The following is a 25,728-nucleotide window of genomic DNA, read 5'->3' on the forward strand; positions in this document are numbered from 1 at the left end:
TTACGACCCTATTGTATGGTTCAGTACAACAATAACTCCAACACCATATAGAATTGGATGATGATACCACAGTCGTTGTTCGTCCTTCATAGTTGAAGATGACCATGGCCGCAAAGTCACGTTGGGTTTCAAGTCGTGACTTGTGCTTGACTTGGATTAAAGTGAGGGAGAGTTGTGCAAGTTGTCAGCCTCACCCTCTCACCCCGGCCTATCTGGACCCAGTGGCAAGACATAGTCGAAAGGTTAGGATGCAGTGGATGGCCGGCAGTGTTCTGTGTGTGTCTCACAGTGCCCTCTTAGTGCTCCATGATGCTTTGCTGAGAATCGCCTTTCTGTTCGTTGAACCAGTGATGGTTTCTTCCGCACAGTTCACTGAATTCAGGCTTCACACATGAGGTAGACAGGCCCTGAGTGTTGTGGGTCCACAGCAGTTCTTGCAAGCCTCTCCACCCAATGTTGGGCATCCTCATCCGCCTTTGCAGCCACTGGGAGATGTCTCCTCTTCCGCCTGCTCCGCTGTTGGGGTGATCACCTAGTGGTGTAGTAATGTCACCACCCCTTCACTTGTTTTCACCCACTAGCTGAAGCGGTTTCCAGGGTGTGGCACGAGGAGCCAATAAGTGAGAGATTTAGGAGATGAATGAGGTCCAGGATTGCCTACCACCCCCACCTTAGTGAGACACAGCTATCAGCACCAAAGGTACTCCCTCTCCTCGGAGCTCTTTACACTCTCTATACCACTGTAATGGGCTGTATAATGGGGTGGGGGGTGGGGGGTGGGGGGGGGGGGTGGTTGAGTCAGCATACTGGAGTGGGATTGAAAACTTGGCTAAATGGTGTACGAACAACATCCTCACGCTAAATGTCGACAAGCCCAGTGATCTGGTTGTAGAGTTTTGGAAGGAAAGCCAGAGGTGTACAATCCAGTGATCATTGGGGATCAGAGGTGGAGAGGATGAGCAAATTTAAATTCCTGGAGTCACTATCTCGGAGGACCTGTCCTGGACCCAACACACTAATGGCATCACGAAGGCAGCAGCGCCTCAACTACCCGCGGAAGTCTCGTTCGACATGGGAAATCTTGGCAGATTTCTACAGTTGTGTGGTGGAAAGTGTGCATCACGGTCTGGTGTGGGGACACCAATAACCCCAAGTGTAAACTCCTCGAAAGGGTAGTGGACACAGCCCAGGACACCTATGGGGAACGTTGCCGTCGGAGAGCAGCAGCAATCAAGGATCCACACTACCCAGCGCACGCTCTGTTCTCGTTGCTGCCATCAGCTGGCCTTAACGCCAACGGCTCCATTCAGGCTCAGATGAGCCAACGGTGTTTAATCCTGCAAACACGAAGGTCTAAACCAAAGGTGGCGGCGCCTGTGCTCTGCAACATTCACGCAGGGTTGCCAACTCGGGGTGGGGGGAGCAGTGAGCTAGCGCAGGACACCAGCAAAAGGGAGAACACCCCCCCCCCCCGTGAAGCAGAAGAGGCGACTCTAGAGGATGGTGACCACAGCAGCGTATCAGCGAGGGACTCAGTGGCTGAAGGGCCCACAAAGGCCGTGGGCAACTTACGGTCGAGGGACTCACTCTGGAGACTGGCTCATGAGAACCAGGTGTTGGAACCAGGATTCAGGAGGGCACTGAGGGCAAGAAAGGGTCCCGAGAGTGCTGAAGGTTTCCTGATCGTGTCAGGGGTTCGGATCTGGAGCTCGGGTGGCCAATGAACTGAACAGGAGTCTGCACAGCTGCAGAGGCTGCGGGGGCATGGGAGGCAAATCCACGAACTCTGGGGGGGCTCTTTTGTTTCTGTTTCTCTGACTGTAAGAGGTGCCGGGCACCACTAACGGACCAAAGGCAATTTCATGTAATATTACATTTCAGTTTTATTAAATAGTTTCTGATCTGATCTGATTCTCCCAGAGAGTTATGAATCTGTGGAATTCTCCGCCCAATGAGTTAGAGGCTGTCTCATTGAATGTATGAAGGGAATTAAGAGTTCCTATTGAGACATTTCAAATGCTGGAAGGTGTGGTGATATGTAATTACACCACTAGGTCACTCTGGTGAGTGACCAGAGCTACAGTCTAGTCTTCCGGGTTTGTCTCGCAGAGAGGCAAGACCTATTAGTATACATATTAGTTTATTAAAGCTGTCTTATACTCGCACTGCTGCTGTGGTTATTGTCAGTACAGAAGGTATGGACAGAAAGGATGTTTCCCACAGTGGGAGAGTCTTGGACAAGAGGGCACAACTTCAGAATTGAAGGGCGTCAGCTTAAAACAGAGATGCAGAGGAATTTATTCTGCCAAAGGGTGGTGAATCTATGGAATTTATTGCCACAGGTTGTGGAGGCCGGGTCATTAGGTGTATTTAAAGCAGAGATTGATACGTTCTTGATTAACCAGAGCATCAAAAGGTATGGGGAGAATGCCAGGCAGTAGGGCCGAATGGGGAAATGGATCAGCTCATGATTAAATGGCGGAGCAGACTTGACGGGCTTATCTCTTTTGGGTTATGGGGAACAGGCGGGAAAGTGGAACCGAGTCCACAGCCAGACCAGCCATGATCTTATTGAATGGAGGCTCGACAGATCCTGCTCCCGTTTCTAACTCAACTTACTGAAATGGCACAGCAGAAGATTAAAATTTCACGATTTGTTTGTTTAATCATTTTAATTAACAATTTTTAAACAGCTCCAAATCAGCAGTGAATGGGCACCATACAAGCAATAAAAGTAACTATTCATGTCTTTACATGTAGCTCATTTGAGAAAACAGCTGCAAAGATCCACTGTTTCAGGAAATAAAAAAAGGGTGTGAAGTTTTTGTGTTAACACTGAGATTTACGGAGATGACTACAGGAGACATCTCCCAGAATTAAACGGTCGCAGGGGCTGCGGGAGCGTTGGGGTGGGGGGTGGGGGGGGTTGGAAATCAATGTGTCTCTCTCTGAAGGGTATCTGTTTTGCTTCTCTTTCTCTCCTATTGTTAGGGGTGGCACTAATGGCGACTTTTTGTCTCCCTTACAGCAGGCAGAAGGCAATTTCATGTCATAGGTGACTCGAGACTAGGAACCCCATGCAGGCTGCGGGCTGCTGGCGACTGTGGTCAAGGGACTCGCACCAGGCTGTGGGCTGCTGGAGACTGGCCCAAAACTGGCTGAAAGGGTGCCAGGTATTGGAAACAGGATGTGAGAGGGCTCTGGAGGCTCTGTGACAGAATATAGATAGCCTTCTGGGAGATAAATTGGGGAAGGGTTTTTAGTGTAGGTCACAGAAAAACACTTTAAAACAGATACTGGAGATTTGCTCATGCTAGACATGTTGGAGCCAACAGTCTTTGCAAAAGCTTTGATGAGTGCCCAAGAGATTTCATTAATGGATTGTTGTTTACAAAACGGTAATAGATGAAAGAGCATGTCAGAGCTGCAGACAGCCTGGAGTGGAACTTGCTGTTCTGGGAGGGTCATGTGGTTTTACAAGCAGAGAGAGTCAAACAGGCTTTCTCTCTGAGAGAGAGAGATCATCTTTACAGTCAGAAGCAGCAACTGGAACTGGACAGAACAAGCCTGCAGACGCTGTGATTGTTGTAAAAACACAGAAATGCTGGAATAACTCAGCTGGCTTCACAGCGTCCATACGTTTCTGGCCTGAATGGTATGAGTGAAAAGCAGGCAGGGGCCTGAATTAAAAGGCTGGGGGAGAAGGCCAGGGGAGGAGCACAGACCAACAGAGAAAGGGTGCTAATTGGATAATGGAGGGGACACAGGAAAGGGGATAATTGACTGGAGGAAGGTGGGGGTTCTTTTTAGCTCTGTGGACGCAGAGCTGGGGGGGGGGGAGGAAAGGAGAAAGGGAAAAAGAGTCAGCGCTAGAAAGAAAGAGATATGGCTAATGGAAACCGGAGAAGTCAATGTTAACGCCATCCGGTTGGAGGGTGTCCTGACAGAAGATGGGGCGGTGTTCCTTTGATTTGCAGGAGTTTGAGGTGATGTCCTCCAATTTGCAGAAGGGCCTGTAATCATGCCGTGTCTCTATATTTAAATAAAAATTGCAACACAGAATAAAATTCGTGATGTGAGAAAGTGAATGAATAAACTTCATTTATATTTTTAACTTTCGTCTCTTGACACATGTGTATAGATGGCCTATGTTTGGATTCTTGACTGATACAACTCCAAACGATCTCCTGATCTCTTTCCAGCTGGCACAGGCAAGCAAAGGAGCTTTTCTTTAGAATCCCTCAACCACAGAGAGGTCTGTGCCCAAGATGGCAGCAACTGTGCTTGGCAGCAGCCAAGCAGAGGGGTGCTGACTCTGGGGTGCTGCGGACCGGTGCAGGGCACCAGAAGCGGGGAAAACACCCACCTGTTGAGAAGGAGAAGCCTGGGAGATGACCCTGCAGGACGGTGACCATGGTGGAGGACCAGCGAGGGGCTCAGCGGCTGATGGACCCACGTGGGCTGCAGGCAACCTGCTGTCGGGGGTCCTGTGCGGGCAGCTAGAGACGGGCTCATGGGAACCAGGTATTGGAGCTGGGATACGAGAGGGTGCTGAGGGCGAGAAGGGCGCTGAAAGTTTCCTGATCATGTTCGGATCTGGAGCTCAGATTGCTAACGGATCGGACAGGAGGCTACAGAGGTTGCAGGAGCGCTGGAGGCAAATCCATGGATACTCAGTGACTCTCTTTTGCTTCTCTTTCTCCTGTTATTAGGGGCGCCGGGGAATGCTCATGGCAACTCTTTTTTTTGCCTTATGGTGGTCAAACATTGAAACATATCATGTACAGTAAAACCCCCGGTATCTGGAATTCAATCAACTGGGGAACCCAGGTAACCGGCAAAAAAAAAAATCAAGGAAATAAATATATTTAAATAATGTAAAACAAATAAAAATTTGAATAAAAGTTTAAAATTGTAAATGATCTGTGAATCAACACACAACGCTTTGGTGAAGATGGGAGCAAATATTCAGCCAGCCCTGGTTGTGCCCTGCCTGTTTGAATAAAATGGCGGTGCCCAGGACAAAGAGCCAGCTGATCCACTGGCTCTTGTCTTTTAAACTGTGTATTCTTAATGCAGGTGTATTAGTTGGGCATTGGAAGAGTGAGTCTCAGGCAACCGGAAAATTTGCATATCCAGTATCTGCAATCCCCATAGATGTATCCCCAATACTGGGGATTTCACTGCTTATTGATTTTTTTTTTACATTATTATGTGACAATAGAAGGAACTTTGAATCTTGAGAATGAACAGAAGAGCAGAGTTAGGGTTCAATCAGCTTAAGGACTGTTGGAACCAAGGTAACCAAAGTAATCATGGAAAATATGCCTATGTACTATTCATTATGTATTCATTAATCCATTACTATGTAACAATTTACTATTTACTTCAATTATACTGTTTAAGGGAAATATTAATGCAATTAAGTAACAGCCACAGTATGTAGAAAAGTTGGCTGATTATAGTATGTGTAGAATTTGCTGCCTCCAAATACAAAGAGAGAAAATACTTTAATCCCCAAGGTTACACTAAACTGCTAATTGTAAAGCACAAGTCCAGAGAGAAAGCATCAAAGGCACACATGGAAGTAACAGGATAGCAGATAGGAGAAGTTAGACAGGATGAGGTTGGAGGAACCACAGGGACAGTGATTTATTCTGAAACAGGCCAATGACAGGAAGATAAGTGTATTGCAAGGATTAGTGACTGAGAATGTCAGAGACAAATAAAATGAATAAACCACTTGCGTAGAAATGAGGAGTCATAAGAATACGTGGAAGGTGTTGATTAAAACAACAGAATTTTCTGGCCTTGGAGAATTAAGATAGGAGGTCTACACCATAGATCATTGCAGAGCAGGAAATTGCTTGAGGTAAATCTTATGCAAGGAGTCTATCAAAGAAAGCCAACTCTTGGTCAATGTAACAAGGTTGATCTAGATAAACAGAAGAGACTGGACAGTAGGAGTCAGTCTTGGGGAATAGCTCACCGAGAAGGTGATCTATGAACTAACGTCTGAACCAGAGCTCTGTTAAGCTTTATTCTTTTACTATGTAATAAACTGATTGTGAAACTGAATACCTTCTCCTATCACTTCATTCAACGAGCACGCTGGATTCAGGCGACACATAGACCAAATTGAGGGTAGGGTAAAGCCAGAGTCTGACAGGACACATGGAAGCATCCCCTTTTGGGGAGGGAATCTGGGTACAGGCGTTCAGACAGAACTCCATCTGCACCTCTACAGCTCAACAGCAAGGAGCTTCAGTGGGTTGCTCTTACATTCTGTGCTAAAGTAGGGATGGATGGTCTCGGTGAATGTGTCAGTGAAGGTGTATATGTGATCCATGGTGGCGGAATTGTAAAAGGATATCTGGCCCTCCTCGTAGTCCAGGAAGACCCCCAGTCACTCGGGGGTGACGTCAAGCGACAAGGAGGTTCGCGGGTTGGTGAAGGCGCTGTACTCCTGGTCCCACAGCCCCACGGCCCAGATGCCAGACTCTGGGATGGACTTCCTCGTCACCGAGGACTTTGTGGCGCCAACGTCCCAGGCCGTGTTGCCACTCACATCCACCTCCCAGTAGTGGCGGCCCGTGCTGAAGCCCTGCTGAGCCAGCACACTCAGCAGGAAGCTGAACCGCTCGGGGAGCTCAGGCACCTTGCGCCAGTCTCCCCGCCTCACCTGGGTGTCTCCCTCGGAGAGGATGAGGCGGGGGTGGGCCGTCTCCGGGTCCAGTGTTAGGGAGGCTGGAACTGAAGCAGGTTAGAATCACAATCAGAATTTATTGTCATCAACATGTCACAAAAGATCACTATCTCGAGGATCTTTTCTGGACCCAACACACCAACAGCATCGTGAAGAAAACATGTCAGTGCCTCAACTTCCTCAGGATTTTGAGGAGATTCAGTATGACACCAGAAACCCTGGCAAATTTGTACAGAGGTGCGGTGGAAAGTGTGCTGACCAGCTGCATCATGGTCTGGTGCGGGGACTGTGATATAGAGAATTTAGGTTAAAAAGACTTAAGTTAAAATGTGATGATTAATCATAAACAGGGAAGCCAGAACGGACAGAGAGTTTACTAGCAGTCAAGGACAGAAGGAGCTGCTGAATATGTTTTTTTAAACCTATCTTTTCATGGTCATAGTGAGAGACATGCAGGAGACAAAGGATTGATAAGAAGTGTGAGAAACAGAATTCAGTGAATGTAGAGTTCACAGCGTACGTAACGAACGTGATAATTAATAATGCAGTTATACTTAGAATGTTTTTGTAATACTAACCAATTAAAACAGTTTTAATAAGAAGGGGAAGGGCAAATAATAAAGGTATAAAAATCAATGCACTGTATGTATCGGGGCTTAACTGGTGAGAAACCAGTTGAGTCCAACTCTGCAGACTTGTAAATAAAGCTTGTCGTGTCATCAGTTTTAAAGAGACTCATGTGTGAGAAGTTTTATTTCTGACAGGGACACCAATACCCCTGAGCATAAAGCCCTGCAAGAAGTAGTGGACACACCCCAGGACATCACAGATAAAATCCTCCCTAACATCAAGAACTTCTACAGGGAACACTGTTGGAGAGCAGCCCCAATCATCAAAGATTCACACCTCCCAGTCCTCGCTGCTACTAGCAGCATGAGTTCCACAAGACTCACACCACCAGGTTCAGGAACAGCTGCTCCCCCTCCAACAACAAACTCAATTCAAGGACTCGCACTTTTGCACATTATAGATTTTCTTTTGCTCTCTCTATATTTCAGAGTCAGTTTGATTCCATTGCCCCTACTATCTCCTCTCAGTCCTGTGTTGGTCCCCACACTGATCCCACTCTCTCTCCCCACAGTCCCGTGTCAGTCTCCACACTGATCCCAATGCCCCGCTCTCTCCCCACAGCCTTGTATCAGTCCCCACACTGATCCCACTGCCCCGCTCTCTCCCCACAGCCCTGTGACGGACCCTACACTGATCCCACTGCCCTGCTCTCTCCCCACAGCCCTGTATCAGTCCCCACACTGACCCCACTGCCCCGCTTCCTTCTCGCACCACCATGTTGGACCCCATACTGATCCCTACTTACAAATAAAAAGTTTACAGGTACTCTACAGTATCCCATATAGCTTTGCTACGTGTATAATATGGTGTTCACACACCGTCCACATCACATAATGCCCAATCCAAATCCGTATCGTGGTCGTTAAGTGGCACATACCCTGTATAGGGTTCGGTACGATCCTCGGTTTCAGGCATCGGCTGGGGGGTGGGTGGGTCTTGGAACATATCCCCTGCTGTAAGGGGAAACTGCTGAGATGGACGCCAGCATCGCATTTGCCCTCTTCACCACCGACTCAACCTGCAAGTTAACCTTCAGGCCGTCCTGCACGAGGACTCCCAGGACCCTTTGTTCAGCAAACATTGAGGATGAATGACTCGACCGTACCTGGGTTGATGACTCTCAACATCCGCTTCCACACTATGTACTGCAGAGGCCCAATGGGCTCGTGTAGTTTCAGATCAACGCGCACTTCCGCAGGTTTGATGTAGGGCATCTCGGCACTGTGGCAAGAACAATATTTGCGCAGGGTTAACTGAACATAATTGTCAAGAGTCTTTTTGAAATACCAGTATCAAATAAAACCCTTCGTTCTTATTTTACTGGGGAGGGGGGAAATATAAAATTAAATTTGAAACTGAGATTTAAAACTTTAAATTTAGTCTTTAAAATGTTTGCATTTTAAATTTAGAGATACAGCACCCCAACAGGTCGCCCGATTACACCCCACTGACTGGTACGAAGGGTGGGAGGAAACCCACGCAGACACGGGGGGAGTGCGTGGATTCGAACGCGCGTTGCTGGTACTCCAGCAGCGTGGCGTAAATTCAGTGCAGAGACAAATCAGCCGAGCTATTCTGGTTGGATCTTCAAAAGACCTTTCCATGCCAATCCATGGCACTGCTCGAGCTGCCACAGGAGTGGACCTGGGGCAACAGAGAGCAGAAGCCCGGTGCTGCTCTACTGGGTTCTACTGCCCGCCTCCAAAGCCGTCAGCTCTCTACCAGCTTTGAACGGCCTGTTAAAGGAACAATTTTAGTTTGTTTTAAAATCCCGCAACCCACCGTGGCCGCGTCTGCGTTCAGCAGCGGCCACGAGAGGTTGCAGACGCCAGAAAAAGGGGAGACCACCTCCCGTTTGAGGAGGAGATGCCTATGAGACGACGCATGGGACAGTGACCACGGCGGCAGACCGGCGGCGGGGGTCCGCGGCTGAAAGGCACACACAGGTGGCGGGGCTGTTGCTGACCCGAGGCATGGAACCCACGCGGGCTGCTGGCGAGTGCGGTTGGTGGGGGGGCTGGGAGGGGGCGATTCACGCCGGGTTGCGGGTTGCTGGAGACTGGCTGAAGGGTATCGGAACTGGGACGTGAGGGGGCGGCATGGGCTTCCTGATCAGGCCGGAGGTTTGGACCTGGAACTCAGGTTGCCGATGGTTTGAACTGAAGGCTGGGGAGGCGAATCCACAGACACTCGGTGATGGGGGGGGGGGGGGGGGCCTCTTTGCTCTTTTTCTCTGACTGTAAAGGGCAGTCTCTACTTATAGTGAATCTTTGCCTTGCGGTAGACTAAAGGACATTTTGTGTAATATTAGATTTTCTTTTTGATTACATGACAATAAAATAATTTTGAATCTTAAACATAAGACTCTGTTTTTAACTGGGTAAATTTCAGGTAAACGAGACACAAAACTCATACAAAATATAGACTGTTGTCCGAGTTACCATGCCGTTATAAAAATCCACTCACAACAGACTGACCGGTGTACTAATGGGAGAGGCACAAGTCAGTGGAGGATTCGCCCACCACCACGTTCCGGCTTCAGGAGAAGGGAAACACAGAAGGCAATTCCTGGTCTTCTCTGTGATCAATGTAAGAACACAGAAATGGTGGAGGAACTTGGCCGGTCTCGCAGCATCCATAGGAGGTATAGGTACATTTACCGATGTTTCGTGCCCGAGATATGAGCAAACACCGGGCGGACGCCTAAATTAAAAGACTCGGGGTGGAGTCAAAAGATAGGAGGTCAAGAGAGGAAAGGGAAAGAGGAGAACTGATCGGGGGAGGAGGCGGTTCTGTCTCCCTTGTCTCTCTCCCCATACCCTTCGTTCCCGCCCCCTCCCCGTGTCGCCTCAGCATTTTTCTCTTCTGCCCTCACACCCATACACACCTGTTGGCCTGTATACTCCTACCCCTGCCCCTTCTTTTCCACCTCCGCGCCCCCCCCCCCCACCTTTTCATTCAGGCGCCCGCCTGAGGAAGGGCTCAGGCCCGAGACGTTGGTTTCCTCTTCACTTCCAACGGGTGGTGGTCTCCCCTTTTTCTGGTGTCTGCGAGACCTGTCGAGTTCCTTCGACACGTTTGTGTATCAAACTATATTCGCAGCGTCTGCAGACTTGTTTAACTCCAAGGACTAAGCAAACTGATTTTTATCCAAAAAGAAAAAAACATTTACTTTGAAAGAGGAGAGAAGGAACGGATTACGTACCCTTCAAGTGCCATTTTCACGTCCTAGATGCAAAGAACGGAGAAGGTTAGAGAATAAACTGATGCAGACGTTCTCCTTGCAAAAGCATCAGTTGCACTTTGACGTGTGCAGATGATTCTGACTCGAGACCAGACATCCTCAACCTTTTTATTTTTGGTTTAGGACTCTGCTCAAAGTTTACGGGGCCCCTTCCCTGAAGCAGTCAAGTTTAGATTCACCATATAACCATAAAAAATAGACTATTCAGCCCATCGAGTCTGCCCCTCCATTCAATCATGAGCTGATCCATTTTCCCGACTCAATTGGTTTCTTCTGTACTTCACTCCTACCGAGGACATAACAGAAACCATAAAAAGCCATTTTAGGATTGAGGGAGGTGAGTTTTTTTTCCACTGGTGGCAGAGACTAGAACTGGGGGACATGGCCTCAAGATCCAGGGTTTAGGAGGGGGATGAGGAGGAACTGCTTTTCCCAGAGGGCGGTGAATCTGTGGAATTTGCTGCCCGTTGCAGCAGTGGAGGTGACCTCAGTCAATATATTTAAGACGAGGTTGGATAATTTTTACATAGTCGGCAATGAAGGGATATGGGGAAAAGGCAGGTCGGTAGAGACGAGCCCATCATCAGATCACCATGATCTCATTGAATGGTGGAGCAGGCGCGACGGACCAAATAGCTGACTCCTGCTGCTATTTCTTATGTTCTTTTTAAATTTTAATATTTTTTAAATTAAATGTGGACATACAGCAGTGTACCAGGCCCTTCCGGTCCACGAGCCCCTGCCGCCCAAACACCCCAATTGACCAACAACCCCTCCGCCCCCGTGCGTTTTTTTCAAACAGTGGAAGGAAATTAGAGTGTCCACTCCATACCCTCCCATCCAGTACCTGTCCGAATTCTTCTTATATGTTGAAATTGAGCCCGCATTCACCACTTCAGCTGGCAGCACGTTCCACACTCCCACCGCTTTCTGTGTGAAGACGTTCCCCCTCATGTTCCTCCTAAATATTTCCCCTTTCACATGCCCTCTGGTTTGTATCTTACCAACCCTTAGTGGTACTCTGTCCATACCCCTCATAATTTCACATACTCCTATCAAATCTCCCCTCGTTCTTCTATGCTCCAGGGAATAAACTCCTAACCTGTTTAACCTTTCCCTGTAACTCAGTTTCTGAAGTCAAGCCAACATCCTAGTAAATTTTCTCTGCATTCTTTCTAACTTATTGATCTCTTTTCTGTAGTTAGGTGGCCAAAACTGCACATAAGACTCTAAATTTTGCCTCACCAATGTCTTTTATATCTTTGCCATAACATCCCAACTCCTGTACTCAGTACTTTGATTTATGAAGGCCAATATGCCAAAAGCTCTCTTTACAACCCTGTCTACCTGTGATGCCATTTTCAGGGAATGATGTATCTGTATTCCCAGATCCCTCTGTTCTACCGCACTCCTCAGTGTCTGACTATTTACCGTGTATGTCCTATCTTGATTTGTCCTTACAAAATGTATCACCTCACACATGTCTGCATTAAATTCCATCTGCCATTTTTTCCCAGCTGGTCCAAATCCCTCTGCAAACCTTCCTCGCTGTCCACAATGCCTCCAATCTTAGTGTCACCTGCGAACTTGCTGATCCAATTTACCACATGATCCAATCATAGATAGAGATGACAAACAACAATAATAGTCCCAGCACCGATCCCTGAGGCACCACTCGTCACAGGCCTCCAGTCTGAGAAGCCATCATCCATTACTACTCTCTGTCTTCTCCCATCCAGCCATTGTCAAATCCAGTTCACCATGGATACCTAGCGTCTGAACCTTCCTACTAACCTTTCATGTGGGACCTTGTCAAAGACCTTACTTTAACTAGGAGAGAGCTAAGACCTCCACTGAATACCATTATTGGGCTACCTATTCCTGACTGCCCTGACTCCATTGGTGCTGGGTGTTAGGAGGCATGACCTTTTCCCACCTTCAGCAGCTCTGCCTCCTGCAGGCCCATCCTCCTCTGGATATCCAAAATCCGCTGGTTCACTGCAGAGTTTTCCACGGAGACCACCCTCAGGTTGTCCTGCAACTGCTGCAGGATGTCGTCCTCCTTCTGCTTCACTTTGTTCATCAGGACCATCTCTTCCTCATGCAAATACTGCCGGAGATTGGTAAACTCCAACTCGACGTACTTCCGCATGTCGTCCGCTTGTCTCTGTGGGTGTAAAGGCTCAATGTCCGAATGTAAATAGCGAGGCACTGACCCTCTCTCTCTCTTCACTGCTCACCATATCCTAACCCACTCACGGTTTAAAGTGACTCTTCACAGCTCCTTGTGGATGGGCCTGCCCATGAGGCTCTGTCTTCAATAACCTTTCTCCCCCCAACCCCCAACGCTCCTCACTGTGACAATTTGCTTTGTCTTTTTTGGAATCAGAATAGGGGCAGGGGGGGGGGGGGGGGGGATGCTCAAAACACCAATGGAGGCTCAGCGGTTGAGGCATCCACACAAGCGACTTGCTGTCGGGGTGACCCACACACCAGGCTACCAGTTGCTGGAGACCGGCTCCTGGGAGCCTGGTTTCAGAGCAGGGATTCGAGAGGGCAAGAAGGGTTCCCGAAGGGCCTCAGGCACTGACTGTGGCGGAGGTTAGGATCTGGAGCTTGAGTTGCTAGTGGATCGAGCAGGTGTCTGTGCGGCTGCAGAAGCCACGGGAGCGCCAGAGGCAAATCCACGGACACTGAGTGACTCTGAAGGGACTCCCTTTTGCTTCTTTCTCTCTGACTGTAATGGGCGCCGGGCAATTTCTGCTCAGGGCAAATTTGTCTGCCTAATGGCTGACTCTGTTGCGTTTTATGTAATATTTCACCTATTTTATTACATGACAGCAAAGGATCCTTGAAATCTGATTTAAAAAAAAAGGTATCTTGACTGACTTTGAGCCTCACCTTCAGCTCAACCACGTTGCTCTGTTGATTGACCTGAGATTTAGAAATCTCATCCACTTGGTTGTTGAGGAATTCCAATGCACTTTGCAGCTTTCCCTGAAAGTATTTCAGTAGGGTTAATAAATACATTCTCCTTTTGTTTGAATGGAATGTGTAAAAATTTAGAAATTTAATTTAGACATACAGCACGGTAACAGGCCCACGAGCCCATGCTGCCCAGTTAACCTACAAACCCCTGTATGTTTGTGGAGGGCGGGAGGAAACCGGATCTCCCAGAGCGTCACAGCCCAGGACATCGCAGGCAAAACCCTCCCAACCATCAAGAACATCTACAGGGAGCGCTGCTATCGGAGAGCAGCAGCAATCATCTAAGACCCACACCACCCAGCACATGCTCTGTTCTCGCTGCTGCCATCAGGAAAAAGGTATCAATGCCACATGATGCGCACCCACCAGGTTCAGGACCAACTGTTCCCCCTCCACCATCAGACTCCTTAAAGACAAACTCAACCAGGGACTCATTTAAGGACTTTGACGTGCACTTCATTGATTTTTTTCTATTTCTGTATTGCATTGATTGTTTACATTTCTTTATTTGTTTACATGAATATGGTGTGAACGGTTTTATTACCAACACGTGGGAATTCTGCCTGACCCTCAGGAAAAGAATCTTGGGATTGTATGTGATGTCCTGTATGAACTCTGACAATATGTCTGAAATCTGAATCAGAATCTAGATTTCATATTGCCTTGTCGATTACATATTTGCCTGATAGATTACATACTTGCCCAGCAGATTATATCCTTGCCGGGTAGATTACATACTTGCCTTGTAGATTTCAGCCACATCCCGCAGTGGACTGATCTTGTGCTCCTTGTGTTCCTGAGAAACGGCGCAGACCACGCAGATCGCCGCCTTGTCCCTCTCGCAGAACAGCTTGAGTTTCTCCTCGTGGAGGGAACAGAGAGGATCTCCCGCGTCCCGGTGTTGCTGGCGGAGTTTGCGGGCGCTCTCCACCATGGTGGCGGCGAAGCGGTTGATCCTGAAGCTTTGCTCGGGGCACTCCTCCCGGCACTTGGGACAAGCGATCTTCCCCTTCTGCTTCCCCCAGTAATCCAGGATGCATTCTTTGCAGAAGTTGTGGCCGCAATCTATCATCACCGGGTCCTTGTAAAACTCGAGGCAGAGCGAGCAGGTGGTTTCATTGATGATATTTTCCAATTCTCTCTCCGAGGCAAAATCCTTTTCCCGAGATCAGGCAAACCCCACTTTGTAAACCCTGACCGCTGCTTCATTCACCATCTCCTCCTCGACCTTTGCCTTCAAGGTCTTCTGGTGTTACTTTTGTCATTTTTAAAAAAAAATAGCTTTTCCTCCCCGTAACATTGGTCACTCGCTGGGCTCGAACCAACGACGTTCGCACTGAACGTCTCCAGGAGCTCTGCTGTAGACCCCAACATTGGCCAACAGGCGGCGCTTCGATGCCGGAAGCCCGCAAGGAATTGCAACTGGTTCTATTGCACAAGAATCTAACAGAATCATGCAACACAGACCACTCTTTCCCTACCAAAAAGACCGAAACCCTCCCTATTTCATAACCCTCTAGTTTTCTTCCATCCATGTGCCTGTTTAAGAGTCTCATTAATGCCCCCTAAAGCTTCAGCCTCCACCTCCACCCCTGGCAAGGCATTCCAGGCACCCACAACTCTGTGTAACCCTGACATCTCCCCTAAAGTTTCCTCCCTTCACTTTGTACAGATGTCCTCTGGTGTTTGCTACTCGAGCCCTGGGAAAAAGGTGCTGGCTGTCCACCCATCTTTAGCTCTCATAATCTTGTAAGTCTCCTCTCCATCCTTATTCGCTCCAAAGAACTGCTAACCTTGCCTCATGAGGCTTATGGTGTCCGTAGATTCATTGATTTGTCAAGTTTATTATCATCTGATTGCACAAGTACAACCCGACAAAACAGCGTTCTCTGGTCCTCGGAGCAAAACACGCAGACACACATCCTGACATTACACACAGTACTTGTGCAGGGCCAGTATTCATCTGTACCAATAAATAAATATTATATTGTCAATGATGGTGAGTGTGAGCGGTTCCTTTGGCCGTTCAGCATTCCCACTGTCTGTGGGAAAAAGCTGTTCTTCAGCCTGGTGGTGCTGGCTCTGATACTCCCCTGGATCTCTTCCCCAATGGGAGCAGCTGTAAGATGCTGTATGCAGGGTGGAGGGGGTCTTCAATGATTTTGTGCGCCCCCTTCAGACAATGATTCCCAATAGATCATGTCGATGCGGGAGAAGGAGACTCCAGTGATCCTCTCTGCTACTTTTATGGTCCTGTGGATTGACCTCCAATCCATTTCTCTGCAGCAACTGTACCTCACTGTGATACAGATGGCCAGGACACTCTAGACAGAGCTCCTGTAAAAGGGTGACATAATGGTGGCCAGTAGCCTTGTCCGCTTCAGTCTTCTCAGCAAGTGTAGCCTCTGACAAGTGAGGCGATGTTGATAGGTCTCTAGTTAAGTGAACTCCAAGGAACTTGGGGATCTCCACTCTCTCTACTACAGAGATCTTGATGTGTAATGGAGGGTGGTCATTCCTAGTCCTCTAGAAGTCTATGATTATCTCAAGATGAGTTCACGTTGAGACAGGATGTTACTCTCACACCATTTCACGAGATTTTCCATCTCTTCCCTGTAGTAGACTCATTCTTGCTGCTGGTGAGGCCAACATGTCGCCTGCAAACATGATGAGTCAATTGGAGCTGGATCTGGCGACGCAGTCTTGGCTCAGTAGTGTGAACAGAAGTGGGCTGAGCTGACAGCCTTGAGGTGAGCCAGTGCTCAGTTTGATGGTGCTTGACGTTCTGCTGCCGACCCGGACTGATGGTAGTCTTTCCGTTAGGAAGTCCAGGATCCAGTTACAGAGAGGGGTGTCGAGTCCCAGCGAGGATTGTTTCTCCACCAGCCTCGGTGGAATGATCGAATTAAATAGCGAGCTGAAGTCAATGAACAGTAGAGGCATCATTCTTCAGGTGGGCCATGGTGGAGTGAAGCCACAGCATCGTCTGTGGAATGGTTTCTTCTATAAGTTTTCAGAAATATGATGGTGGAAGGGGAGAAGCTGTTTTTTTTTAAGTGTCATCTTCATGCTCCTATACCTCTTTCCTGATGGTAACAGCAGGATCAGGGCCAAGAGTGGGCATTACACCCCAAGCAAGGTGCTGTGCCCCCCCAAACGGTTGCGTCTATTGCTCGCTGTCAGACCTGCCCCTGCCCCCATCCATGTCACTAGCTCTAGCCTGTGACCCCTGACACAATAAAAGCAGTGCTTTTGTTTTCTATGTCAGAGGATGTTAACGTTCACGGGCAGGTAGGAGCAGCATCCACTCCCCCCCTCCCCCTCCCACCCCCGCCAATGAGCAAGCCTATGAGTGTTGCACTGCGCTCCCCTAACATGGTAATGCCACCCTCTAACATTCGTTCTGGCACCGACCTTGGGTAGCAGCGAGAAGAGGGCATGGCTTACTGGTCCTTGATGATAGAAGCTGCTTTCCTGATGCACTGCCTCTTAAAGATGGCCTTAATGGAGTGAAGACCGGTGCCTGTGACGGTGCTAGCCAAGTTCACAACTCTCTGTAGCCTTTTCTCATCCTGTGGATTGGCACCTCTGTACCAGACAGTGATGCAACTGGTCAGAATCCTCTCCATGGTCCACCTGTAGAAAAGTACAAGTCTTTGGCAGACTCAAAGTGACACGGTTAGTGCAACAGTTAGCGCGATGCTGTTACAACACCAGTGACCCAGGTTCAAATCTGGCACTGTCTGTAAGGAGTCTGCACATTCTCCCCGCGTCTGCATTTGCCTCCTCCAGGTGCTCCTGTTTTCTCCCACCTTTCAAAATATACCGGGGGTTGTAGGTTAATTGGGTGTAGTTGGGCAGCACGGGCTCATGGGCCGAAAGGGCCTGATTCCGTGCTGTGTGTCTAAATTTAAAATTTAATTTGGTGACATACAAAATCTCCTCAAACTGCTAACAAAATATAGCTTCTGATGTACCTTCTTTGTGATTGCATCGACACGATGGCCTCAGGACAAGTCCTCAGAGATGACCTCACCAGATCTGAATTTACAAAGCTTTCTTAGGCTGTCATCCATTTTGAAAGTCACAAAGTTTTGGCAGAGGAATGTGTTGGAAAAAAAGCCATAAAAAAACTCACAAGGACAAAAATAATTAGGAATTTTCCCCAAGGCTTCGTAGTTCAACGTGTCCGAGGACATTGGGTCAATTTTAGAATGTTTAGACAAGTAAAAATATACAATATATCCGGATGTTGCAGTTTTGCCAGCAATTGATGATCTTTGTAGCATTGTCTGCCAGCCCCACACAGCAATATTAACATGCTGCATATCTCTGAATATGTTTGGGTACTAACTGTTTGGACAAATAGGCCAGATGCGTCATAGATTCACGCAGCATGGAAACAGGCCCTTTGGCCCAGATTCAAGATTATTTTATTGTCATGTAATAAAACAGAAAAATTGGCAGGATAACAGCCCATTTCAGCCCATGAGCCCGTGCCGCCCAATTACACCCAATTAACCAACATCCCTGGTATGTTTTTGAATGGTGGGAGGAAACCGGAGCTCCCGGGGTTAAACACATGCAGACACGGGGAGAACATACAAACTCCTTACAGACAGCGTGGGATTCGAATTCAAGTCCCGATCACTGGCGCTATAAAGGCGTTGCGCTAACTCCTACACCAACTGTGCCACCGTTAATATTACACAAAATTTCCTTTAGTCCACCGTAAAGCAGACAAGGATTTTCCATTGGCAGAAATAGCCCGGCATCCCTACAGCCAGAGAAAGAGAAGCAAATGAGAGTCCGCCCCAGAGTCCATGGATTCACCGTTGGCGTTCCTGCAGCCAAACCATCGGCAACCCAAGCTCCAGATCCGAACCTCCAAAATGATCAGGAAGCTCTCGGTGCTCTTGATGCCCTCACCCATCCCAGTTCTTGATACCTGGTAAGCCCTTCATCCAGTCTTGAGCCAGTCTCCTGCAATCCGTGGCTTGTGTGGGTTCCTCACCTCAATGCGCCAACAGCCCGCCACGTGTGTGTCTTTCAGTTGCAGAGCCCCTCGTTGGTCCAGCACCCTGGTCACCCTCCCATGGGTCATCTCCTCTGCTTCTCCTTCACAAATGGGATAGGGGGGTGGTGGTGGTCTCTCCAATTTTATGATACCGTACACAGGCACTGCTAGGCTTAACCAGAATGTTCCCACCATACTTGTGTCATCTGCCAGCATTTGGCCCTTATTCCTCTAAACTGATCCTATCCAAGTTTCTGGTAATGTAAGCGCTGCTGCAGGTCTGGACCTGGGAGAGCGAAGGATGGAGGTACAGTGCTGCTCTGCAGGGTCTTACTGCCTGGTCCTGATGTAGGCTTTTGCTGAGCTGTTACAATGGAGTATTTTTAAAAATTCTGTGACCATGGAGATTTGTGCCCAAGATAAAGGGTTGCAGACTCCAGGGTAGCAGTGCACTGGCGTGGGCCGCCATTAAAGAGGGGAACAACACTGTTGAGAAGGTGAAGCACAGCTAATTCATGCAGTTCAAGGAAATAAGAAGCCAACAGTGGCTGTTGCTTTAGATGCAGAAAAAGCCTTTGACGGGGTAGAATGGAATTATTTATTCAAAGTATTACAGAGGTTCAATCTACCAGGAAAATATATTAATTGGATTAAAGCATTATATAATGGACCATTGATGAAGGTAACAGTAAATTAATATGTATCGAACCAATTTAAATTAAGTAGGTCAACTTGACAGGGATGTCCATTATCCCCCTCATTGTTCGCTTTAGCAATAGAACTATTGGCAGAACTGATAAGAACAGAAAATAAAACAAAAGGGATAAAAATAAAGGAGAAGGAGTATAAAATCAGTTTATTTGCAGATGACATCATAGTATACTTAACAGAATCAGAAATATCAATAAAAGAACTACATAAAAAATTGGAGTATGGAGAAATATGGTTCACAGTGTGAAAAATAAAAAAATTATATTAAAAAAAGAGAAAAGGTGAAATAAAAGTGAAGTGATGCCAATGAGTAATGCGGATTATACAGAATTTAAAAAAGAATCACCATTTAAATGGCAAACACAAGCAATCCGATACCTAGGTATTAGGTTAGATAATAATTTAAGCCACTTGTACAAACTAAATTATCAGCCACAAATAAAGAAATTGCTGGAAGACTTAGAACATTGGAAAGAATGTTAGGGAGGGTAAACTGCATTAAAGTGAATGTTTTCCTATCAAACAAGGGAAAAGCCAGATTGGACTAGATAAAATAGGGGAGAAGATACCTGAACATATATTATATAAATGGGATGAAAAATTGGTACAACGTAGGAGTTCTCCAGTATTACATCATCTGCTCAATATTTGGAAGAAGATTCATGTAGAAAGGAATAAAACAAATTACCAATTACCAAAACTAATACTGACGCAAAATCAGTTAATCCCTTTTACAATAGATAACCTTTCCTTTAAAGAATGGGAGAAAAAAGGGATCAAAAGAATAGAAAATTGATTTTCAGGAAATAAATTACTAACCTTTGAACAAATGAAGGATAAATATAATATAACTCGAGATACAGTGTTGGCATATTACCAACTGAGATCCTACTTGAAGGACAAATTGGGAAGCAGTCTGAGGTTACCAGAAGGAAGTAATTTTGAATATGTGATTACAGATACAATGATAATCAAAAAATTTATAACAAATATGTATATTAAACTGCAAGAAAAGGAGAATGAGTAAACAAATGGTAAAACTAAACAAAAATGGGAACAAGATTTAAACATAAAGATAAAGAAGGAAACATGGGAGAAGTTATGCTCAGGAACTATGAGAAATACAATAAACACGAGGTTACGTATGATACAATATAACTGGATACACAAGCTATACATTACACCTCAAAAGTTAAATAAATGGGACCCAACAGTATCTGACAGATGTTTTCGTTGTAAAAAAGAAATGGGAACAACAATTCATGCAATCTGGACATGTGAGAAAGTAGAAAAATTTTGGGAAGATCTAAACCAGATATTAAATAAAATTACAGAAAACAATATACCAAAAAAAACCCAGAAATCTTCATAAAAAACAAAGAATTTGGACTTGATTTGGATGGTGCACAAAAAAGATTTGTTAAGATAGCTCTAGCCGTAGCAAAAAAATGTATTATGTCAACCTGGAAATTAGAAGATAATTTGAGAATACAACAATGGTATATAGAAATGAATAAATGTATTCCATTAGAAAAAATAACATAATTTAAGAAATAATATTGAAATATTTGAACAAATATGGGAGCCATACATGAAACACAATAGAGAAAACCTACCGGGGACATCCACCACCTAAAATAACGAAAGGAGAAGGAAATGAAAAGAATTGACTCAGTGGAATTTCTTGTTTATTTTTATTGAATGACAACATTGTTTGACTGGTTTAATGTATCTTAGATTCTGTACTTTAAATGAATGAGGGGGGGGGGAGGTAGAGATGGTGGGATGGGAGGAGGGAGGGGGGGAGAAAATGACACTGTATATATTTGAAAAGGAAAATGTATGTATCTTAATCAATGTGGTTTATGGTGTGAAAAATAATTTTTTTTAAAAAAAGTGAATGTCTTCCCAAGGATACAATACTTATTTCAATCATTACCAATTCCCTTAACAGAGAAATTCTTTAATGAACCAAAGAGAATAATAAGGAAATTCTTATGGAAAGGGAGGAAACTGAGGATAGAGTTAGATAAATTAACAGAATGGTAGAAACAAGGTGGTTTGCAGCTACCAAACTTAAAAAATTATTATAGAGCAGCACAATTAAGGCACCTATCAGATTTTTACCAGAGAAGGGAAAAACCAGACTGGACTAAGATAGAACTAGATAAAATAGGGAAGAAGGTACCGGAACATATACTTTATAAGTGGGATGAAAAGCTGGTGCAATATAAAAGCTCACCAGTATTGCATCATTTCCTCAATATATGGAAGAAGATTCACTTAGAAAGGATAAAAAATGAATGACCAAATACCAAAATTATTAATGACACAAAACCCACTAATCCCTTTTACAATAGATAACCTTTCATTTAGAGAATGGAAGAGAAAAGGAATCAAAATAATAGAACATTGTTTTTTGGGAAATAATTTATTAACATTTGAACAGTTGAAGTACAAATATGGAATAACTCATGGTACAATGTTTGCATCCCACCAACTGAAAACCTACTTAAAGGACAAATTGGGAAGCAGACTGAGATTACCAGAAGGAAGCAGCTTTGAATATGTGATTGCAGACACAATGATAATTAAAATATTTATAACGAACATGTCCATCAAGCTGCAAGATATGGAAAATTATGAAATAAGCTATAAACCCAAACAAAAGTGGGAAAAAGATTTAAACATAAAGATAAAAAATGAAACATGGGAAAAGTTATGCTCTGGAACTATGAAGAATATAATAAACACGAGGTTATGCATGATACAAAGTAATTGGTTACACAGGTTATATATCACGCCCCAAAAATTAAATAAATGGGATCCAACAGTATCAGACAGATGTTTTTGCTGTAAGAAGGAAACGGGAACAACAGTACATGCAATTTGGGCATGTGAGAAAGTGAAAAAGTTTTGGGAAGATCTAAATCAGGTATTAAATAAAATCACAAAAAGCAACATACCAAAAAATCCAGAGATTTTTCTTCTAAGTAACATAAGTAAGGAATTAGGCCTCAAATTGGATAAAGCGCATAAAAGATTTATTATGATAGCCTTAGCCGTAGCAAAAAAATGTATAATGTCAACTTGGAAATCAGAAAAGAGCCTGAGAATACAGCAATGGTACATGGAAATGAATAAATTTATTCCATTGGAAAAAATAACATATAATTAAAAAAAATAAAGTCACATTATTTGAACAAATTTGGGAGCCATACATGGAACACAACAGAGAGGGCCTACCTCGGACCTCCACCCCCTAAAATGACAAGAGGACAAAATGACCTGATAAGGTGTGTAAAAGTAGATGACACAATTTTCTTGTTTATTTTCATTGTGTGATGGCATTGTTTAATGGACTTATTGTATTGTATATGTTGAATATTTATTGGTTTTGGAGGGGGTTGGGAAGGGGCGAGGGAGGGTAGGGGGAACAAAATGGAGAAAATGCCACTGTGTATATTTAATGAGCATATTTAATTTGGTTGATATGGTTCACAGTGTGAAAAATAAAAAAATTATATTAAAAAAAAAGAGAAAAGGTGAAGCACAGGAGAGGACACTACAGGGAAGGTGACAACAGCAGCGAACCAGCGAGGGGCTCAGAGGCTGAACTACCCACACAGGGGACTAGTTCATGGGAACCAGGTATCAGAGCTGGGATTTGAGAGGGCGCTAAGGGCAGGAAGGGATCCCGGTGCTCAAGGGCTTCCTGATCGTGTCGGAGGTTTGGATCTGGAGCTCGGGCGGTCAGGGGTCCGTGCAGCTGCAGAGACCGCGTGAGCAGTGGAGGTGAATCCACGGACACTCAGTGTCTCTGAATGGACACTCTTTGGCTTCTCTTTCTCCTATTTTTAGGGGGTACCGGGGAATACTCATGGTGACTCTGTTTGTCTGACATAGTACGTGACCCAACCACCTCATTTAATGCACCCACCACCCTGTGTAAAAATGTTATCCTTCAAATTTCTGTAAAATCTCTCCCTCCCCTCACCTTGAACCCTTGCCCTTGAGCTGCCCTAATCCATGGATTAGTGGCCTGGGTGGGTTAATGGGCTCTTGACTTAGTAACCTCTGCATGGAGACAGTGTGATGGGAAAGGAGAATACATGGACTGCTCCTTGTTAAATATAACATAAAAGTGCTCGAGTTCTTCTGAAAACCACGAGAAGCTGGAGGAACTCAGTGCGTCAAACGGCTGAGTAGAAATCTCCAGGCAACATTTGAATCAGGAACCTTTATCCAAGGTTCCAGTTTATTCATTCTCATTTTTTTTCCAACCAAAAATAGACTTTATTCACAACAAATTATGTACAAAAGGGAAACCATTCAGAGTCTGTTCCCATCCTTAGTTTCATATCTCAACCATATGCCGTTACGTTCAATTCCATTTACACCATTACCACCCCAGTGGCACTTTGTCATTCCTCCCCGTACCCCTGTTGTTTGAGGGACTTCCCCTTGGTCTGAGCCCCTGGGTCCACTAACAGGAGGGACTCTAGACTGTGGTCCATCCCCACAGCACCCTCCCATTGGCTGCACCAAGCCTCGTGCATCCTCAGCATGTACCCCTGCAGCCTGGAATGTGCCAGTTGGCAGCATTCCCCTCACCGACTTTTTCCATGTGCTGACTGACAGGTTTCACCGAGGAGATGGCCTTCCAGCAATTCTGGTTGTCAGACTCTGTGTGTGTTCCCAGGAAAAGCCTGTCGATCAGAGTCCTGTGTCATGCTGCCACTGGGATGAACCATGAGGACTCTCACATCCTCCTTGTATTGGGAAGGGTTTGTGGCTGTCATGTCGGAGGACACCCCAGCTGCCAATCAAGGTTCATGCTGCCACTGGGATGAACCATGAGGACTCTCACATCCTCCTTGTATTGGGAAGGGTTTGTGGCTGTCATGTCGGAGGAAACCCCAGTTGCCAATCAAGGTTTATGCTGCCACTGGGATGAACCATGAGGACTCTCACATCCTCCTTGTATTGGGAAGGGTTTGTGGCTGTCATGTCGGAGGACACCCCAGCTGCCAATCAAGGTTTGGTTCCACCCCACCCATCAGTGCACACCTTGCTGTTGGTTCCTTGTAAATTACCTGGACTGGACTCTCCAGCCTGCCTGTACTTGACCTTGGGCTGTTGTAATTGGATTAACCCTCCTGGCACCGAGCCATTGGCTAACGAACTGGGCTGGACCCTCCAGCACTGTAAAGGTGCCATGAGCTCTTTGTTCTTTCTGCCAGCTTGGGACTACCTTGCTTTACTCCAGGCCTAGAAACATGGAAAGGCGCTGGAGAAACTGTTGTTAAGATGTCCACTGTTAAAAAGGGTTGGCAGCATTTAATTAGTGTCCCTTGTAGCATAGGGCCATGGCTGCACTGAATCAAGGGGTGGTGGGGCATTGTAGTGATTTTTCCTTGATCATTGTATGTACCAGCTCATTGTGTTTGTGTGTGTGTGAGTGCTGCACCAGTCACCATTTCCCCATCAAAACTGTGTTCAGAGTTCTTGCCTTTGAAACCTACCAAACTGGTTTCCTCACTCACACTTCTCCACAGCAAAGAGATAGGTGACAATCTCCACTCCTTCGCAAAAGATTCAGGATTCCTTTATTGTCGTGTAATAATACAGAACAGGTAATATTACATGAACTTGCCTTCTGCCTGCAAATGGCAGAGTCTCCTTTAGACTATGAGAGAAAGAGAAGCAGCAGAGTCCCTTCAGAGACAGAGTGTGCGAAGATTCACCTCCAGTGCTCTCGCAAGTGGGGGGGGGGGGGTGGTATTACAAACATGGAGGGGATAAGAAGCTGGTTAGGTTGAAGTGAAAGGGCCTTGGATCCATTGTGGGAGAGATAAAAGGTTGGTAGAGGGAGAGTGGGGGGGGTGGGCAAGAGGCCACCTGCGCCACCCACCTGCTCAATCACATCAGATACTATTTGTCATGTAATAAAACAGAAATCTAATATTACATGTAATTGCCTTCAGTCTGCCATGAGGCAGACCAGGATTCGCCATCAGCAGAGATTTGCCTGGGGCCCCTTACAGACAGGGAAAGTGAAGCAAAAGAGAGTTACCGAGCATCTGTGGATTTGCCTCCTCTATCCACCCCCCACCACTTACTTTATATAATACCACATTTTTAATATGAGTTAAAACAGCAGTACCATCTCCGCCTGACCCACTGAAGCCATCCGGTTTTTCTTCCTGCGGTTTGTGCATTTCCCTGCGGATAGGGCGAATTAACATCGCGGAACACAAAGGCACTGGAGAAACTCAGCAGGTCACACAGCATCTGTGGGAAGCACATTTTGGCTCGGAGCCCTTTGCTCGGAGAGCCGAAATATATTAATGTAATAAATCTATGTCCCAATACCTCTACAGATCCTTAGGCCCTTCGCCCCTATGAGTCTGTGCTGATCTATTATTCTTA

The 25,728-nt window shown here is 46.0% G+C and overlaps 1 protein-coding gene across 3 annotated transcripts; it reads right to left on the reverse strand.

Annotated features, from left to right (window-relative positions):
- Positions 1 to 2,653: 2,653 nt before the first annotated feature.
- On the reverse strand, positions 2,654 to 14,970 carry LOC138754806 (E3 ubiquitin-protein ligase TRIM39-like). 3 transcript variants are annotated; one of them, XM_069919647.1, is made up of 7 exons: positions 14,311 to 14,965; positions 13,482 to 13,577; positions 12,517 to 12,747; positions 10,542 to 10,564; positions 8,442 to 8,557; positions 6,683 to 6,753; positions 2,654 to 4,032 (listed from the first exon to the last, which is right to left on the reverse strand). In XM_069919647.1, exons 1-7 carry the CDS (start codon positions 14,638 to 14,640, stop codon positions 3,742 to 3,744), a joined length of 1,158 nt encoding a protein of 385 aa, XP_069775748.1. In that variant the 5' UTR covers positions 14,641 to 14,965; the 3' UTR covers positions 2,654 to 3,741. The 3 variants fall into 3 exon arrangements, with proteins under 3 accessions (XP_069775748.1, XP_069775750.1, XP_069775749.1); XM_069919649.1 differs by lacking the exon at positions 6,683 to 6,753 and having other exon boundaries at positions 3,802 to 4,032; positions 14,311 to 14,968; XM_069919648.1 differs by lacking the exon at positions 2,654 to 4,032 and having other exon boundaries at positions 6,319 to 6,753; positions 14,311 to 14,970.
- Positions 14,971 to 25,728: the final 10,758 nt, after the last annotated feature.

Source organism: Narcine bancroftii, chromosome 2, assembly GCF_036971445.1.
Source record: "Narcine bancroftii isolate sNarBan1 chromosome 2, sNarBan1.hap1, whole genome shotgun sequence".
NCBI lineage: Eukaryota > Metazoa > Chordata > Chondrichthyes > Torpediniformes > Narcinidae > Narcine > Narcine bancroftii.